Below are 19,345 nucleotides of genomic sequence, written 5' to 3'. Positions count from 1 at the left end.
TCCTACTTCTAATGCTGCCCGACATAGATCATTTGCATCAGTGAACGGAATGATGAGGGAGCGCAGGGAGCAACTAGTTCACGAGCGCTCCTTCGGGAGTCTCACAACGATCAGCATCACTTAGCACGCTCTCAGCCGCCCGCTACGTGTCGCGCTCTGGGTGCTCTCTCCAGATTTTATTTTATTTTTCCGCATGCGTTTTCGGGTTTTTAAATGGTTTTTTTCGGGGTTTTTCAACGTTTTGGTTTTTCACATTCTTCCTTAGCTTTTGGATATAAAAAAATTCAAAAAAAAATTCCCACGAAAAAACACGTTTTCTTTTTTCTTTTCTTTCACGAGAGTCACGGTTTTGCTTTCGCCAAAATCATGGCCGTGCCACTTAGAAACAAAAAAAAAACGCGTTTTCTGGGTTTTTTTCCTTCTGCGAGAGACACGGTTTTGCTTTCACGAGAGACACGGTTGTGCTTTCGCGAGAGGCACGGCCGTGCCTCTCAGAACAAAAAAATGTGTTTTCTGTTTTTTTTCACCCATGAAAGACACGGTTGTGCTTTCGCGAGAGTCACGGTTTTTTTGTCCGGTTTTTTCATGGAAAAAAAGTTCATCAACAACAGATCTAGTTTTGAAGATCTCGACGCGAGGTATCCAACGGTGAAAACAGTTCGAGATTTGGATACACGGTTTAAGAGATAAAAACATTTTGAATATCTACGAAAAAAGAAAACTCTCAGGTTGCAACAAATAGCGCACATGCAGCGCGCCACTTGTCACAGCCTGAAAAGGTGAGAGTGATCTTTGTAATAAGTGCTCCTCAATTAGTGATTTCGGGGAGCGCCTATGTCTCGTGTTCAGCGAGTAGAGGCTTCTCACTTGCTGAAGCATGCGGGCATATGGGTCGGCCCAGTTCGCGGTAGTACACTGCCTTATTACCTTTTTTATTATTTTCATGTTTTTATTTCCTTTTTATTCCATTATTTATTTATTTTTACAATTTCAAATGTTCTAAACATATATATTACAAAAATACACTTTAAATAATATTTTGAAAAGAAGTTAATTATGCATTTGAAAAATGTTGAATGTGTACACAAAACATGTTGACCATGAATTAAAAACTAATTAAATATTTTGATGATGTGTATAAAAATAATAATCAAAGCATTTGAAAAATGTTGAACAATTATTTCAAAAAAAATTAGACAAAGCATTTGAAAAATGTTAAATGTGTACAGAAAAAATATTGATCATGTATTATGAAATGATGAAACTAATTGACATGTATATAAAAATGTTAATCAACCATTTGAAAAAATATTGAACAAATATTTGTAAATTGTTGATCAAGCATTTGAAAAATGTTAGATGTGTATAGACAAAATATTGACCATGTATTAAAAAATAATTAATTTTGTTGATCATATATATATATATATAATGTTAATCAAGCATTTAAAAAAATGTTGAACAAGTATTGGAAAATGTTAATCAATCATTTGGTAAATGTTGAATGTATATAGAAAAAATGTTGACAATGTGTTCCAAAAAGTGCTAATATTGCATTTATAAAATGTTAATCAAGCATTTGAAAAAAATACTAAATATGCATAAAAAAATGTTGGCGATTTATTAAAACATATTAATTTTGTCTTTAAAAAATGTTAATCAAACATATAAAAATTTTTACAATTGTGTACAGAAATGTTTTGACCATGTATCGAAAAAAGGTTAATAAAGCATTTAAAAATATTATAAATCTGTATTTAGAAAATGTTAAATTTGTATAGAAAAAATGTCAGACATGTATTAGAAAAATGTTGCTGACATATACAAATAATGTAAAATGAACCAAAAGAAACAAAAAAACTCAAAAGAAAAGCAAAAGACGAAGAAGAAATAAGAAAACCAAACAAAAAACAAAGAAGACAAAAAAACCTGATGAAAAAAAGAAATAAAGAAAGAAATCCGAAGAAAAAAGGAAAAGCCTAGTGAAAACCAAGAAAGTATTAAAGAAAATCAAAGAAAAACAATAAAAAGAAAGATAATAACAAACCAATAAAAAATTGATAAAACAAAACAAAAAAAACCCTGGAAAAACAGAAAAGAAATAGTGGAACGAGGCTCGTTTCGACTAAGAAGACCCGACCTACTAGTTAGTCACGAACGTGAATCTAGCGCAGTGGCTAGCTGCCCTCATGATCAACTAGTACACCAAGGATCGAATCCTCCTGCGTGTGGCGCTCTCTTTGATTTCTCTTCCTATTTCCTTTATTTATTAAGTGACTGCTATTGGGCTGGCCGCAAGAAATTGTGCGGTCTCACTTAATGCGAGGTATAGTCTCCGCAGAATGATGGGATTCTACGCTCTTAGATTCTACGCTCTTAGTATCTCTACTGCTAATAAAGTAGCCTGGTACTCCGGTTTTATTATCATCTGGTTTTATTTCCTCTCACCTTCCTTCACCCCTCCTATCGGTTTTTCTCTTTTTTTGTCTGGCCGAGAATACCCAACGTATTTATGGTAATCAATCACAATCAATCAACGTATGGTAAAATTATAAACTCAAAAATCTCAAATATGATAATTATAGTAATAAATCAATCCAGTTATACTAAGGCCATAAACACAGGAAATTTCAAATATGGTAATTATAATAATCAATCAATTTAGGTATGGTAAGACAACAAACTTAAATTATCCCAAGGCCAGCCAGATTAACATACACGTGAAAATCAACGCCCTACGACCGATCTGTCATCCAATTTTGCTTCCACGGTCTGTCATCCAATTCGAGGCCCCAGATTTAATGTTCTGCTAGCAATCCACGTGCACGTCCTGCCTGGCGATCGACCAGGATCACAATCTCGCGAGCCAAACACCGGCCGTCGTCGCACTTACATACTCCGCCCACAACACCGGCCGACTGGCAGCGGTGACGCTAGCGATTGTACCGAGACGTCACTGCAGATGACTGAAAAACAGTCAGATTGGTAGTCATTCTTAAAAAAATTAAAAAAAATCACATACACGGATATGTGTCTTGTCAAAGAGAAGCACATGATCACAAAAACAAGGTTCAACCAATATTAATTAATTTCATAATGAGATGTCACATCGGTTATTATATAGGTTATGCTGAAGGATTCGAGATCTCATGTTATATTTTGCTTTTAGCAACAATCTTTTGTAAGCCGCCTCATATTAGCTTATTCATTTTAGTAAGAACAGACCATCTCTATTTGGTATGTTGCATTATATCGTTGTTTCTATATGCTAAGATTTGTCATACACACGATTATATCATTGAACTCTGAAATTTAATTTGTGTTTTTAGAACTAATGCATACACCACACATGATTCAAGTTTTTTCTCATCTCATTATCCTTTTTTTTTTGGCAATTCAATCACTATTCAAGGTTAGAATAAGGATATTGATTATCCATAGTTTGGTTATCTTCACATCAACCTTCCAGGGAGCCGTACATATTCAAAATAAGAAGAAATGAAATACCACCCAACAGTATTGAGTGTTTCTATCTACCCTTACACATTTGTAATATATTAGTGGAGATCACTAATGGGGAGAACGTGTTGCATCACTCCCGATAATCTGTTTAACTGATATATTAGCACTTCGGATTTTATTGGGAAGCTCCAAAAAAAAGTTCAGTGCACACATGATCAGTGTGAAAGGAATACCACTGAGCAGAACTTCTGACGCATTAATTTCTTTGCAGTACATAGTGTGAGGATGCTCTAGGACTAGCGGGAAAAACTCTTTATTATTGCAATGCAAAGTGCATCTTATATCTGAAGATAATATACCTTTCGCTTTTTTACATGTCGTTGCCCCCAACCCCGTCAACGTCATCATCATTATTCCCCGTAAAAACCATGCAACAACCTAAGTGGCCACCTACTCCGCCATGTATATATCCTCCTCCCCTCTATCTCTTTATATTTCACAGAGACGTGCCAAACAATAAAGTAGCAGCATCGTTCTCCTAGCTTGTCGATAATGCATAATAAATATGTCTTGAGAGAGAGAGAGAGAGGGAGGGGCAGAGGGAGAGGGAGAGAGAGGGAGGGAGACTAGCTGCCATGACGCAACAAAAAACTGCCTGCACGCCTTGCTAAGACAAGAACATTCTGAAATATACCCAAACTGCAGAGAGGGGGAGGGAGGGCGAGAGAGAGAGATGCCCCAACTACACGGTTTCGTATTTGAATGGGTGCTTGAATTGGAGAAGTGGAGATAGTGGGTGGAAGAAGAAGAGGAGGAGGCAGAGTGATTTAGTGGCAAAAGAAAGCCCAGAACGCCGCTTGATGTACACGAGGATCTTAAAAAATAAATATATTAGACAAAATTAATGTTGAATACTAAAATATATATGCCCCTATAGCAATGCACGGGCAACGCACAACGAAGGTGAGGTGGGCGTCGCCCATTTTTAAAAGAGAGTGGTCCAATGAGAAATGTCCTGCTGCGGCTGGAAACCGAGTGAGAAAGGGAGGGTCCGACAGAAAAAAGAAAAGGATGCGTCATGGGGTAGGTTTTTGTGTTGGGCCTGCGTATTGAAGATAACATGGCAGATAGTCCAGACAATCACATTTCTCCCCCACATATGGTCTGAATTTGGGGGATTCCGGACTGTCTAGATGATTGAAATTCAAGGAGCCTACCGGACGCTTGTTTACTGTTCGAACATGCCCGGGTGTATGAGGGGGAATATGCTTCGACCTTAAACACCATCTTAATCATTTGTTTGATTTATTTATATATGCATTATAGCCCGTAGCAACGTACGGGCGTTCTACTAGTTAAATTAAAGTTTCCAAAATAAACATTGATCCGAACATGATACATTATGTGCACGTGCAGAAATTCGAGCAAAGCTCTACACTTAGAAAAGGCAAAAAAAAAGTACCCGAATGTGGGTTTGGCTACGCCCATGATGAATAGTAAAATCGAAAAATAGTTAAACAAAACAGAAAAAACTATTTTAAAAAATAACAAATCAAGAATTTTCTACAAACATGAAAAAAATTATGAAGAAAAAATATTCTAGTATTCTGGAAAACAATATACAAAATGAATGCTACAAAATGCCTTTTAAAATAGTCTTTTAGGAGCATCGATTTTATAATATATTTTTTTGCCATAGCATTGAATATTTTTCCTTCATGATTTTTTAAAGTATGCAGACAATCTATCAATGTTTATTGCAAAAAGAAATCAGTTTTTACTTTTATTTTTAACTATTGTCTTCGAGTTTATTGTTCATGGGGGGCACTTGAGCCCGCAAGCAGAAACTCCATGTCCGAGAAGTAACCATCTTCTACTTTAAGTTTTTTTTTAGGGAATGCCATCATGGCGCACTTTATTTCAAGTTGAATAACGATATATCGTTCATTACAGCTGTGACAATAAAGCTAGGGGGATTACCCTCCCAAAACACAAAAGAATTAGAAGTAAAAGCATGTCTAGCTAATGTGTGCGCCACCATGTTCGCTTCCCTGTTGCAATATTGCATGGACATGTTCCCAATTCTGGATGCAATCCAACAACAACATGCTAGTATAGACGAGTATGGACTCCACATCTGAATGGCCCCATTAAAAGCTTGCACAAGTTCCATAGAACCTGTTTCAACTATTACTAAGACACATCCCAACTTTTCCATCATGTACATGCCCTTCTGATGCATTGTTGCCTTCGTTGTTGCTACATCAAGTAATCGATCTAGAGACCAGCAAGCCCCTGCAATTGCTTCGCCAATTTTATTGCATAGTACTGCACCTGCTCCACTGTTCCATTTTTTTAAAAAGATGCATCGATGTTCAACTTATATGAAAGTCTTGGCGGCCTGCACCATGTTGTTGTTTGTGGTTCAGATTTTAAATAAGCTCCCACATAGTTCATTGCTATAGTTTGAATAGCAAAAGCTGACTGAGGTGGAGGGGCCACAACCACCCATTTTACAAACTCTCTACGTTGCCACCAAATATACCAAGCACCCATGATAATCATCTCCTTTAACCCAACTTGCCCAAGTACCGGTGATTTATTATTCTATCGTCGAAGCAGCTCTTCAAGAATTATGGATCCAGATCGGTCAACATATGTAGCCTTTATAATAATGTCTTGAAGACTCAGCGATTTCCAGACATCTTGTGTACGGCTGCAAGTGAACATCATATGCCTAATATCTTCAGGACCCGAAGAGCAAGACATTGATCCAGAGTAGGAATGTGTCTATTAGGCAACACCGCCAGACCTAGGATTATGCCATGCAAGGCTTTCCATCCAAAGATTTTTACTTTGCTTGGCACTTTCAGCGTCCATAAGGTGTCCCAAACAGGATTGCGTGAAGTTGTCCCTTGTCCATCCGCTCTAGTCAGTCGGTGTCTATGGACATGATCCCATTCAATATAGTACACCGACTTTACTGTGAATATATATGATTTTGTAAAATGCCAGGCCACAAAATTTTCATTCAGATGTTCGCTCAAGGGTGTTAGCAAGATTCTTTCCACGTCAATCGGGTTAAAAACATTCCTTATGAGCATCTCATCCAAACTTTCAGTAGCAAGTTCAATTAAATCACTTACGGTCTGTAGCAGAATTTGGCCCTTAGGTGTTTGCACCATTCTAGATGGACTTCCTGGTATCCAGTGGTCCTCCCAAATATCTATCTATTCACCCGTGCCAACTCTCCAAATGTGTCCTCTCCGAGAAGTACACAGGTCGGCCACAATATTTTGCCACGTGAAAGAGGAGCTTTTTTTAGGGCCTGCCTTTAGTAAATTGCAGTGAGGATAATACTTAGCTTTTAGAACTTGAGCACACAACATATCAATATTTGTGATGAGTCTCCAAGATTGTTTTGCCACATGACTAGATTAAAAGAGTGTAGGTCCCGGAAGCCCATACCTCCGTCCATTGGGAATACACATCCTCCACCAGGCTATTCAATGCATCTGTTTTACTTCATCTGTATCTCCCCACCAAAATTCTGACATTGCATCTGTCATCTCCTTGCATAGCTTCTTGGGAATATTAAAAACGGACATAGCAAAAACAAGGATAGATTGGATCACCGCCTTCAACAAAATCTCTTTCCCTCCTATAGACAGAAACTTTTCTTTCCAACCCTTCAACATGTAAGTTACATGCACGTTTGGCTCATAGTCCGAGTGTAAAATATTCAGTGTCTATGCCATAAATGTTCTAAGCTTCATGTGGTATCCAATATAGAATTACACTTTTGCCATAGGAATGACCAAAAATTCGTCAGATTTGATGTTCATTTGCTCCAGTAGGAAAAATAATGTAGCAATGTACCCCTATGAACTAAACATGACTTATCTTTTTCTTTACATTGGCGTTAACACTTGAGTTTGTACCATTTGTTTTTCTTTGGTTTTCAATTCATTTTCCTGATAGAATGACCTAAAATAATGCAAGAACCACGCGTACTATTCCAACCATTTTTTTTGGAGACTTTGCAGTCTTCTATGTTCCAATCATCCATGTGTCTATCATAATAACAGAATAAATGGACTGTTTGTAACACCGGGGACATCTTTTCCTACCATAAGAACAGAATAAATGAACGGTTTGTAACACAGGGAACATCATATCAATTCATTAGTCATGATATTATTTTTCATGTCCGCAAGGAACTGTTCAAGGAACCCACAGTTATATAAGCTCAATTTATGACACATACACTGCATTCAGATCAAGTGGTCGCATACAGAGAACCTAAGTCGCCAGATGTATGCGCATTGTGTTTGTATCCCCTTAATGCTTCATTTTGAGTTAATAAAATCCATCTTTTATCGGGGGAAAAATGCAATGTATGAGACTTGGACCTACTTTGTCTGACCTCCAGAAGCACAAGACAAGGCACATTACTTTCATATAATAGCCTAATGTCCCACATGGGATATGTGGACAAAATGACCTAACAAGTTTATTTCAGATGCAATCTTAGTAAGTAGTACTCCGTAGGAGACAATGGCTTGCTTGTAGCTTTGCGCAGAAAGAGTGAGACAAGAACAAATTGGTTGGCCGTGCTGCATGCTGCCTGTCGCAGTCAGCCGCATCGTTTGGGGTTGGTTCTTGGAGATGCTTCAGAGGGGGTCCTTAAGGCACGAGAATTCTTCCCTTTCGTTGCACCAATCAGATCTGCGCACGCACAAGGGGATGGGCAGAATATGCACAAGATAAGTGTCTTTCAGACGAATTTGGCACCGCTAAGCAAAAGAAAGGAAATATGGACAGGATCTGTCGGTACTGGTTCTATGTTATCTTTGCAAAGCTTCCCTCAAGTCTCACTCCTGCTATATATATTCGTTCAGTTTTGCTTCTTTCGTTACCTTATTATTAGTTGGAATTGGCGTTTCTGAATGACAGTACACGTTCAGAGCAAGGAACTTGGGATCTATTTGACCATGAATGATGCATAGGTGCTTTCATATTTTTACCATCCCACTTTATTTAGCGTCCGTTTCATCATCCTCTCATCAGTTAAGTTGGTTTGGAAAGCAAGGCGGGAGGATAAGCTAAAGAGCTGACAGCTGATTTTGCTGAAGAAAGAGACGGCGCATTCGCGCCACCGAATGCAATCCGAGGCGACGCCAATGGCAGGGGCGACCCGATCAACATGTCGACCAAGAAAAGCAGCGGTGCGTGGCAGGCAGGCACTTGGAGGCATTCTATACCTGTCAACACTCAACACCACTTCCCTTTGTGCCTGTGGATTTGTGGTCTCTCCCGTATTTCCGGGACCATGAGAAAAGTAGCGTGTCAAACTTACACCTAATCGTTCTGCATAATTTTCTTGGGCTGCAGAAAGATGACGGCTGCCAAATTGAGCGTTAATATAGGCTATCGTAATCATTCGCAGAAGGGTGTGGCTAGGTTTCAGTCGACTGAGACTTAACCAAGTCTCAGTCAAGTGATGTAGTATATAAAAGAAAAAAAACTGAAAATAATTTTTTTGTACGAATCTCCATGCAAAATCAAAGGAAGATAGCATCGACCGAGACATAACGAAGTCTCAATCGACTGAGACTTAGCAAAGCTGTTCGCTGAATCTATGAACAGGTCAATCGAGACCTGAAATGGCCTGTGATCACGATGCGGCACAAATGGCAGCGCTGAAGTCGGTTAGTTGGTTTCTCCATTTAATCAAGGCAAGAAAGGGACCTGACCCTTATGCCAAAACCAATGCACCAAGTTATGCAATCCAAACGTGTGCTACGAATGGCTTGAAACGGAGTGCTTGACCTTGTAAAGGAGTGGGGTTCATGGCCGGCATACTCTGGTGTTATGGAATCACATTCCGGCCTCCACTTCCTTCTCGTGTGCTATAGCTTGGGCTCTCTGCCTACTTTTCCATGGCCATCTAATTTCCATTCCTTATCTAGGGGATCAAACTTAGAGCAACTCTAGTAAAAGTCGCCATATTGCGCCGGTCACCATAATAATTGCCAATGTGCCAATTTTAGACTAAAATCACCATATTGAGGAGGAGAAGCATTGGTAAAAATTATACTAGTCGTTTTGGGAGATATAAGGATTTCCATAAGAATTACCGCATGTGTCTCCAAACTGGTTAGCATGATTTTTCCTTTAGATGGGAAGAAATCGGAGAGACTCGACGACGAGTAATGCATGGAGGAGTGAAAATGGCGTCGGTGTTTGAAGATGTGAGAAACATGGGGTACATAGATTCTTTGCTTCTCACATTTGCGAGCATCGCCGCCATTGGAATCGGCACGCCGAAGCTAAAATCGACGTCGATGTTTGAAACTGTGAGAAGCATTAGATGAGGCACCCATGTGGATACCTATCGTAATGCTTCCACAATTTCGAGCATTGCAGATCCGGCCGCCGCCGTCGGAATCGGCACCTGAAGCTGAAATGGCTGTCGAAAACGAGTCACCGACGACAACATCTCTGTGCGAATTTTGGTACCATCTTGGATTTTCCACGCCCTCGCGTCTCGTCATCCTCCAATCCCTCGCCGCCGTGCTCGGGTTTAACTGAATGTTGTTGGTTTAATTGAATATATATGCATTGGAGACTGGGAAAAGGAGGATGTCTCACTGACAAGTGGGTCATACGGTAAGGAGGCAGCTCTTATGGAGATTATGTGTTTTTGGTTTGGCTTGGTAATCTTCATATCCATATGGAGGCTGCCAACACGACTAACTCTGCTAGAGTTGCTCTTGTGTGTTGAGAAACCTTGATCGTCTCTTTACTTGGACAGCATACTGGTGTTCACTATCATTTCCTGTTCCTGGATGTATTGAGGCGTGCTTCTTGGAGCTTTGGATGTTTGACTGAAAATATCACATGGTTTGTTGCAGGTGTTCACAGCTCACCTTGGGCGTAGTTATGAGAAACTTGGACCATCCATGGCATGTTGCATCCTCTGTCACCAGCTGGCTGGAGCCACCATGCCATACAGTGCAGTGCACAGAACATTCAACTTCACATAGTACATCCACTGTGATATACAGTAACACTTTCAAAAAATAACTCCATTCATTCATATGGGATAGTATACTTGTTGATTAACCGGACCAAGTGTAACATTTACATGGATGTAACTGTGCGTGCCTCCTATCCCACGGCATTTATATGCTTTATTACATGGTGAAGAAAAGAATCGGGCTGGAACAAATCGGCTATGACAATATGGCATGTGCGAGCATATGGGGCGCGCATGGGCAGGAAGAAGAGAAGAGGAGAGACACATGACAGAATCGATCGGCCCATCCATCCATCCATTTTACCCTCTCTACTGAATGTACGTGTGGTGCTACTACCACGGCAGCTTAGAGCTAAGCAACCACGTTAGTTGACCTTGGTGCAGACCCGGCGGATCTCGGCGTCGGAGCCAGCGGTCTTGACCCCGATGCGGCCGAGCTTGGCCATAGCGGCGACGAAGGCGTCGAAGAAGGCGGTCTGGTTGGACGCGAAGTGGTTGACGGTGGCCCGGGAGCGGCGGTCGGCGAAGAGCACCTGGTCCGACGACAGCAGGCCCTTCTGCTGCTGCAGCGTCTGGTAGTAGCCGTTGTCGAACCTGTTGGGCGTGACGGCGTCCAGCATGGCCACCGTGGCCGGGCTGTAGTTGAGCGGGCACGTCCCCCGCATCTGCCGCAGGAACGCCAGGTTCATCGGCGGGCTGTACTGCGGCCGCGCCCCCTTGAAGGTGTACAGCCGCCGCACGAACTTGTCGCAGTGCGTCACCCCGATCGTGTGCCCCCCTGCACCGCATTCGTCTTCCACGTCAGTAACTGCCTACTATCTATCTTGAGCGGCTAATAATTCAATTCAGAGGGAATGTTTTGGCGTGATGTTGCCGAGGCCGGAGGAGATCAACAATCAATCAACCAATCAATCAATCAGGCCGTACAACTGACCTGAGAGGGCGATCATGTCGGTCTGGGTGAGGCCGTTGGCGGCGAAGAGCTTGTTGAGCTGGTCCAGGGAGAAGCCGGCGCCGGGGAGGCTGTGCTTCACGACGGCGCGCGTGCCCACCTTGCCGTCCAGCCGCCCCAGCTCCACCGGGTACGACGGCCCTCCCGCCTGCATCATCATCAAACCAAAAACCAGAATCATCATCAGTACTAGTACTCCGGTGAGGTCATTACAGCACAGCTCTGCAATCAAGCACAGTACTTCTACGTACGCGCTCGAGCAGAGCTTCCGGCACGGCGCGCAACTTGCGCGTCTCAATAATTGACGGATTAATTCCGCAGCAGCTCTACCGCTGCCGCCACCACTGCGACGGCTCGGCGGGTTGGTTGCCGTACGTACGCGGTTCATTTACGCGGCCGAACCGTGTGTACGCACCACGCCGGGAGACGCTTTTTTCACCGGGGCGGCTGGACACGGTCAGGTCAGAAGAGGAGGCGGACGGCGCAGCAGTAGAAATAACTCGCCCCCGTCGCGTCCGTCCCCACGCCGCGCCCTCTGGACTCTGGAACGCTGCTGCTGCTACTGGATGGACGAGTAAATACGACAGCGGAGTTCCGACCGGCTGGGACCACGACCGTGTCGGCCCCGAAATTTTAGCGCCAAAAGATCCCGACTTTTCGAGCTTTTGGAGTGCCCAAATCGAACCAGCTACTCCAAAACTGTGCGATGAAACACCAAGGAATGTTTTTTTTTGAAACAAAAACAGCAAAGAATGTTACTCTCCTCGGTTAAGAACTACTCCTACGTACCACAAGTGGGATCGATGTGGTAGCGAGTGACATTAATACTGCTTAATCTAGTTGTAGTCCTCCTAGTAGTAGTACGTGATCCAGTACAAGTATACGAGTAGTAGTTGTTTGTTGGGCGGCGGCAGTTAATCCAATCCTAGCTAGCTGCTGTATGCTGGTGGCAATGGTTTCGGCACCACCGAGGTTGCGGCGCGCGCACACAAGCTCCGGGCATGGCGCGTGGGCGCGTACGTACGTGCTCCCGGCACAGGGAGAGGCGTAACTGCGTCGTCACTGACTCACAGCTAAGAGAGAGAGAGAGAGAGAGAGAGAGAGAAGGCTCGTGGCTACGGCTGCCCAGAGAGCTCCAGAGCGCCAGTGTGCGCACACGGCGTGGGACATGTCAGCCCCATCCATCCATCATATAGCTGTCTCTCGGTGTGCAGATGCTGCGCGGTTAGCCCTAATAAACACACACGGAGAGCCGGGCTAAGTGAGGGTTTAGGCGCACGCTTTGTCAGCCCACCTCCTAATTGATCCCGCGCGGCGTCGCCGTCGACCGACCAAAGAAAGCGGCGGCGCGGAGAGAGACGGGACGGGACTAGCTATGCGCGTGCGCGGGCGGCGTTCGTACCTGCTGGACGACGTCGCGGGTGGCGAGCGCGAGGATGTCGGCGCAGGAGACCTTGTTGGAGCAGCCGGCGTCGGCGTCCACGGCGGCCTTGGCGCGCGTGATGAGGTCCAGCGCGTCCGGCGACAGCGTCGTGTCCGCGCCCGCGCTGTGCTCGTCGCCAGGCCCGGAGATGAGCACCGAGGCGTCGCACCCCTGCACACCCCCATCACATCAACCATTCGATTAATCGATGCAAGCAACAGTCAGACACTAGAGGCAAGCTCTGGTTTTTGTATGCGGCGCGCGTACCCTGACGAAGCAGTCGTGGAAGAAGAGGCGGAGGGTGCCGGGCGCGGCGTTGAAGGTCTCCTGAAGCTTCTGGGTCACGGCGCCGCGGACCAGCGCCTCCACGTTGGGGCACGTCTTGGCGTAGTAGTTCCGGCTCAGCCCCGCCGCCGCGACGCGCGGCGCCGCCGTCGCCAGCAGCAGCAGCACGCCGACGACGACGACGACGACGACGAGCAAGCTCTCCCGCCGCGACCGCAGCTGCAGCCCCCTCGACCTCATTGCCATCTACTATAGGAGCTGCCTGTCTCCCTCTCTTGGACTCTTAACTAGCTCTTCTTCCTCTGCCTGTCCTTAATTGATGCTTGCACTTGCCGCTGCCCTCACACACACACTCTCCCTCCCTGTAGCTAACACTCGGCGTGCCTTAAGTGAGGAGAGAGGCGGGCGCGCGCGCGCTTATATAGATGGGGAAGATGAGATGAGCTGGGCGTCGCCTCGCCTCGCCCCGCCGGCGAAGGAGCTGGCTAGGACTAGACTCGAGACCAAGGGTGGAGTGCTACGAGCTGCAATGATGTGGACGAGGGAAGGAGGAGTGAGAGAATATTAAGGCATCGGCATGGGGACACGCCCTGCCCGGCTCCGCACGCACTAAAGAGGGTGTTTATTTTCACGGATTTATTAGTTTAGGGACTTAAATAAGTTTTTATAAATTCCATCTAAACTAAACAAAAGGGACTTATAGAGACTTAAAGTTGGTATTTGAGACTTATGAAATTAGACTCTCAAGGAGGGACTTATAGAGACTTACAGTTGTATATGGTCTTATAGAGACTTATAAGTCCCAAGAACCAAACAGGTAGGGACTTGAGACTTAGGCCCTGTTTGGTTCATAAGTTTTAGTACTTTTTTTAGTCCCAATTTATAAGTCTCAAGTCCCTAAAAAGTCCCTACATGTTTGGTTCCTGAGACTTATAAGTCTCTATAAGACCATGTTACAACTATAAGTCCCTATAAGTCCCTCCTTGAGAGTCTTATTTCATAAGTTCCAAATGCCCACTTTAAGTCCCTATAAGTTCCTCATGTTCGGTTTAGATGGGACTTATAGGGACTTATTTAAGTCCCTAAACCAATAAGTCCCTGAAAACAAACACCCTCTTATAAGTTGAGACTAAAAAAAATCTTAGGACTTATGAACCAAACAAAGAAAACCCCAACGCCAGCCCGCCAACGGCTGTGATCCTCTCTCTACTCCTCCTCGCCCTCATCAGAAACAAACAGAGGAACACTAAGCAACCACAGTCCAGATTAACCCACTAATTTAAAGGAATGCAGTACGCCGTGCACAGGCATTTCATCAGCCTGTGATTAAACTACGTAGGGGTGGCGCGACGATCCCAGCGGCCAACTTGATCACTGTTTGCTTCCGCGGAGCTCGCGTGCTTTGCTCCTCGCGCACGCCAAAACGTGTCACGTCACAGCTGTGCCCGCATCCGGCCCATGCATTTCGGCGCCACGGATAGGCTTTAGTATTCGAGTACCGGAACCGGCGGAGTCCCACGGGAAGGTTACCGGTCCGGAAAGAAGCTCACGGGCTCCGCCACGACGCCGCCGGTACCCGCCCGGGGACGGAGGAGGCGGCCAGGGGAGAGGCGTGTGCGTGTACGTGCGTGCTCACTGGTCAGGCCATGTGCCGGGCTCGCGGCACTGTGCAATCAGCTAGCTGTATCATGCCAATCGCGTACGTGACCAAGTTTCAGTTTCAGAAAAACAAACCGAGAGCTGTGCAGAAAAATGTTGCGTCCGGAACTCTAGATACCGCCGCCGCCTCGAGTCGAGGCCCACACGTACACGTAGGTAATACGCCACGGGTGCCGCGGGAAGAAGACGGGAAAAAAGTGAGACGAGCGGCGAGGACGGAAGAGAAGCCGAGAAAGTGAGGGTAGCGGAGTCAAAAAGGCCGGCCGGCGTGTTCTTCTTTTGCGGTTTGCGCATATATTCATTCCCGTGTGATCTTACGGGCATAGTTACTACTAAATCTACCACTACGGGGGTGGTAGTGGTGGTGTGGTGCTGCCCGTTATAGTGCACGAGACATCCTCTGCCTGCTTCTGTATGTTTGTTGAGGGAATCCGTTATTGAAAGAGGATAGTACAAAAATACCGAGGCACCATCACTGCTAACAATGGGAAGGTGCCCTCTCGAAAAAGAAAAAAAAACAATGAGTTGGGTAGGTACGAGTGATTCGTTGGTGGCTTTTGTTTAGAGTAAACTGACCGGAGTGAACAGATCGGGACTCGACTGCCGTGGTACACGACAGACTTTGCGGAAACCAGGTGCAGAGATGTGCGTTTTCTTTACACGGAATGAGGCACAGAGAGAGATGTCTGCTCTTTTTCCTCAGATTATTATAAGCAAATACTAGATGCCACCTCAATCATCAAGAATCTCTCACACATTTCCGGCTCTGTTTAACGAAAGTAGTACACATTCACCCTGTGCGTTCGGTTTATTCGGTTTAAATGGTTTGATTTATACGGTATTAATACTTCAGTAAATATGGTATGAAATTAAAATACGGTTCGGTTTCGGTATATATCAAATTATTTCGGTATGGTTTCAGTATATACCATAAAAACCAAAGTTGACGCGAATTTGGAAATGACGTAATAATAATTAGCAAATTTATGACTCAAAACACATACTATTCTACACAAATAGTATATGACTATATATATAAGTATATATGCATGCATTGATTCATCTGTTGATGGTTATGGACGTGCTTAGCATTTTAAAAATAGAAAAATGACTATGTTACAAGAAAAAATTACGTGCTTAATAGTGCATTTGACTCATGTACAAGAAAAATGACAACTTGTATGGTTGTTCATCTCAAGAAATATAAATTTATTTTTTACTTCGGTTTATTCGGTTAACCGTTCGGTTTTCCGGTATATACCATAAAAACCAAGTTCAAATCGGTATGAAAAGTTCATACCATACCGAAACCAGAAACCATAAAAACCATAAAATTGGTTCGGTTCGGTTTATTTTCGGTATGGTTTTTCGGTTCGGTTTTTAAATGCACAGAGTGAGTACACATATAGTGCTTTCGTTGTTCTTTCACGGGTTGGGCCATTTCGCAAGTAATTCGTGTTTGATTCTCCACAATCGATCGAGGAGCAGTTTCCCTCCATTAGAAAACGATTCTCAGCGACTGAAAAAACGCGTACTAGTACGTTCTCTTAACGCGGGTACGTGCTTGGCGAAGAAGGAAAGTGGTACGGTTCGATCGAAGTGGAGGGAAAGCACCAAAGCAAGCAGACGCACCTCTCGGGACGGGGCTGCGTCGACCTGTATAGAAATTCAGGTCACATCCGGGTGATAGGCAACCCACTGGAACCAAATCTCCTTGGAATTTTCGGTCTTGTGTGGCTGCGGAATAAAGAGCGCCCAGCTTTCAGGCTTTAGCAACACACGAGTGGGTTTATCATCCTCCTCCGAGATTTGTCACTGCACTAGGCATATCTTGCAGTGAAGGGTCACCGCATTCTCATTCCCGTTGCTTTCGGTTGGGCGTTATAGAATTTGGAATCCCTAACAGATGTTGCTGTTTCCCGTTATTAATTTCATCTTTGTCCCGTGCAGAAGTGTGTAATGTTGGACACGGATATGCAGTTTCCAGTACTATTACACTATATCCTCGAAAGAATCTCGGAGAACGAGCCGTGCTCCCTGTGAGGCACATCTGATTCCCGTTAACTGAAATTCAGTGCCGTCGCATGGAATGGCTCGTATGGGCTATACACGAAGTAAAGCAAAGAAATTATGCCGCGGGTTGCTCTGGATTACAAGTTCTGCTGGAATATGCTTGTTCCAACCGGCCAAGTAATGCTCGTTTTCTCTTTTCAGCTGATTAGACACAAGAAATCTTTTGCACAAAATATTGTCCGTATCCTGCATGCAGTGTTGTCAAGTCGAGTAGAAGTGAGTGCCAAGGCGAATGATTAAAGAGAGCACAGGCTGATCAATTCGTGTAGAGTATGAGGAGGGCGCAGTGCGGCGTTCCGAGACCAGTCGGTAGGACAATCGAACGCTTTAACGGTAACTGCTTTGGAAAAAGCTTGACAGTTACTCCCTCCGTTCGGAAATACTTATCATCAAAATGAATAAAAGGGGATGTATCTAGATGCATTTTAGTTCTAGATACATTCCTTTTTGTTCATTTTGATGACAAGTATTTTCGGACGGAGAAGTACTACTACAAGTGTAAAGTGCCTTCTTCCAGAACCCCAAAAAGAGTGGATAGTGTCTGAGAAAAACAATCCGGTCCGGTCGTAGTGGGACGCACGGTGGAGGTCGCAATTAATTATATATCTCGCGGATATATAACGCGCGCTGCGAAAGCGCGACAGTAATCACCACTGACGTAGCTTGGACGGCAAAAAGGCCCGGCAAGCCATGATTAAAAAACAGGGGTTAGAGGATGATTACAAGATCTTCCAACGTGCGATGCGAGACACAAGACACAACGGCCGGGGAGCAGATATAGATATACACCTCCCGATCCCGAACCACTATAATTTCATTTGCCTTTTCGAGAAAACTGACCGCATGTCGGCAATCCATCGATCACATGTCCAAGGAAATTTATCAGTGGTAGTACTCCGTATATGGCTATATTGTTGGTTCTGTTGCGATCCATGAAGCATGTCGTTGCGTACGTGCGTGCGTGCGCACGCATAGAATCGCGCAGCTAGCTCCGGCATTCATCCTCGTGACGCCTAGCTAAAACCCTAGCCGCGCGTACGCGCGTACTACCGCGTGAAGCTCTTGACGAACCAAGGCCATCAATGTTCGCTCGGCATTCAGGCCGGGCCGCTAATCGGTAAGGCGGCGCGCTCAATGATCGATGTTACACCCGGCCGGCCTTTCTTGAGCCGGCGCCTGGATACATTGACCACCGATGGGAGCACGCACGCACGTACGGGCGTCGCACGCGCCGGCGCCCGCGGTCTCCGTCCGATCGGCATGGGCCGAGGCGAAGGCACGCAGGGCGTGTGATCCCGCCGTTCGGAGCGGCGATTGACGCATTCACGCGATCTATGCATCGATCGTGACGGAGGAGAAATCTTAAGTGGAGTCGCCGTCCGGTCGTTGAGGACGGACGCACGCGCGTACCGTGTTGTTTTCGCGCCCATGTCGACCACCACGTCCGTCGTTTCTGCCGCGGATTCCATCGCATGCACCCGGCCGCCCCCGTGGGTGCCCTGCCTTGTGCGCATCGTGGTGGATGGATGTGGCCGTCCGTCCTGCTGGGATATCGGATGTTCTGTCACCAATGTACATGTACGATCTTATCCTTCCCAGCAGGCTAAGCATTCGTGCATCTATTCATTCCTACTCTATGTGTGAAGTGAATGTTGAATGTTGTCCGCTCTAAATAAAGTTGATCATCATGAAAGCGTTCGTCGGATTCGTACGTGCAAATCCCATCCCGCAATGCGCCGAGCAGCGCTCGCTCGCCCGCCCGTGAGCTTTAGGCCGAACCCATTCGCGCCATGCGCTGTACTGCGCGCGCTCACAGCCTGGTTATTAGTGGAGTACGCCCGTGAGCAAGTCGACCAGCAAAGCAGCCCAGTGACGATGCCTTTTGAAGAAAGCTCGGATAGACGATGATTCTGAGGAGTGAAAGTGAATGGTCCGCTCGCGAGAGAAGAGGTGTCGTCGTAGACGCGATCATACCGGTCCAGACGGGGATAATTGGTCCACATCGTCTCATGCGCACGTGTCTCCCTTGGGTCGGCGCTAGCGAACGTACGTAGTACGCTCGGCGCACGGGCGCGCGCAATGGCTGGCTGGCGAGCGGCGACGCATCATTGGCGGGAAAAGGATATTGCATGCGGCAGGGCCACCGGAGGCCAGGGGTTGGCGATGCATATCCATGCATATAGCCATGTGCATCTTTCGTTCTTTTCTATCCCAATCATTCCGCCCTGATCTTGGACTCGTGTACGGCACTTCTCCTTCATACATGTCCAACGATTCGCCCCCCTGCGGCTGCCTCGCCCTGCATGATATACTTGGTAGTATACTACAAAGTGCACCCGCATCAACTTTGGGTTGCTTTACGGGTGTCACTCTCTGGTTGTCTGAAACATTATTTCTTTTTTTTGTGGGGATATATAATAGTCTCCGAAATAATAATACAGAAGAAAAT

General features: G+C 45.2%; 1 protein-coding gene across 1 annotated transcript; it reads right to left on the bottom strand.

Moving 5' to 3' along the window:
* Nucleotides 1-10,543: 10,543 nt before the first annotated feature.
* On the bottom strand, nt 10,544-13,694 carry LOC119329740 (peroxidase 16-like). The gene is made up of 4 exons (XM_037602814.1): nt 13,147-13,694; nt 12,859-13,050; nt 11,439-11,604; nt 10,544-11,282 (listed from the first exon to the last, which is right to left on the bottom strand). The coding sequence occupies exons 1-4, from the start codon at nt 13,408-13,410 to the stop codon at nt 10,870-10,872; spliced, it is 1,035 nt and encodes a 344-aa protein (XP_037458711.1). The 5' UTR covers nt 13,411-13,694; the 3' UTR covers nt 10,544-10,869.
* Nucleotides 13,695-19,345: the final 5,651 nt, after the last annotated feature.

This window comes from Triticum dicoccoides, chromosome 7A (assembly GCF_002162155.2).
Source record: "Triticum dicoccoides isolate Atlit2015 ecotype Zavitan chromosome 7A, WEW_v2.0, whole genome shotgun sequence".
Lineage (NCBI taxonomy): Eukaryota > Viridiplantae > Streptophyta > Magnoliopsida > Poales > Poaceae > Triticum > Triticum dicoccoides.
This window is presented reverse-complemented; position numbering and strand designations above follow the sequence as displayed.

Bases quoted from the DNA above. Each gene is read 5' to 3' on its own strand.
- LOC119329740 (XM_037602814.1), bottom strand. From the start codon at position 13,410: ATGGCAATGAGGTCGAGGGGGCTGCAGCTGCGGTCGCGGCGGGAGAGC. The intron at 11,605-12,858 runs GTACGAACGCCG...ATGATGATGCAG, and splicing joins CCCGCGACGTCGTCCAGCAG to GCGGGAGGGCCGTCGTACCC. The intron at 11,283-11,438 runs GTCAGTTGTACG...AATGCGGTGCAG, and splicing joins CGACATGATCGCCCTCTCAG to GGGGGCACACGATCGGGGTG.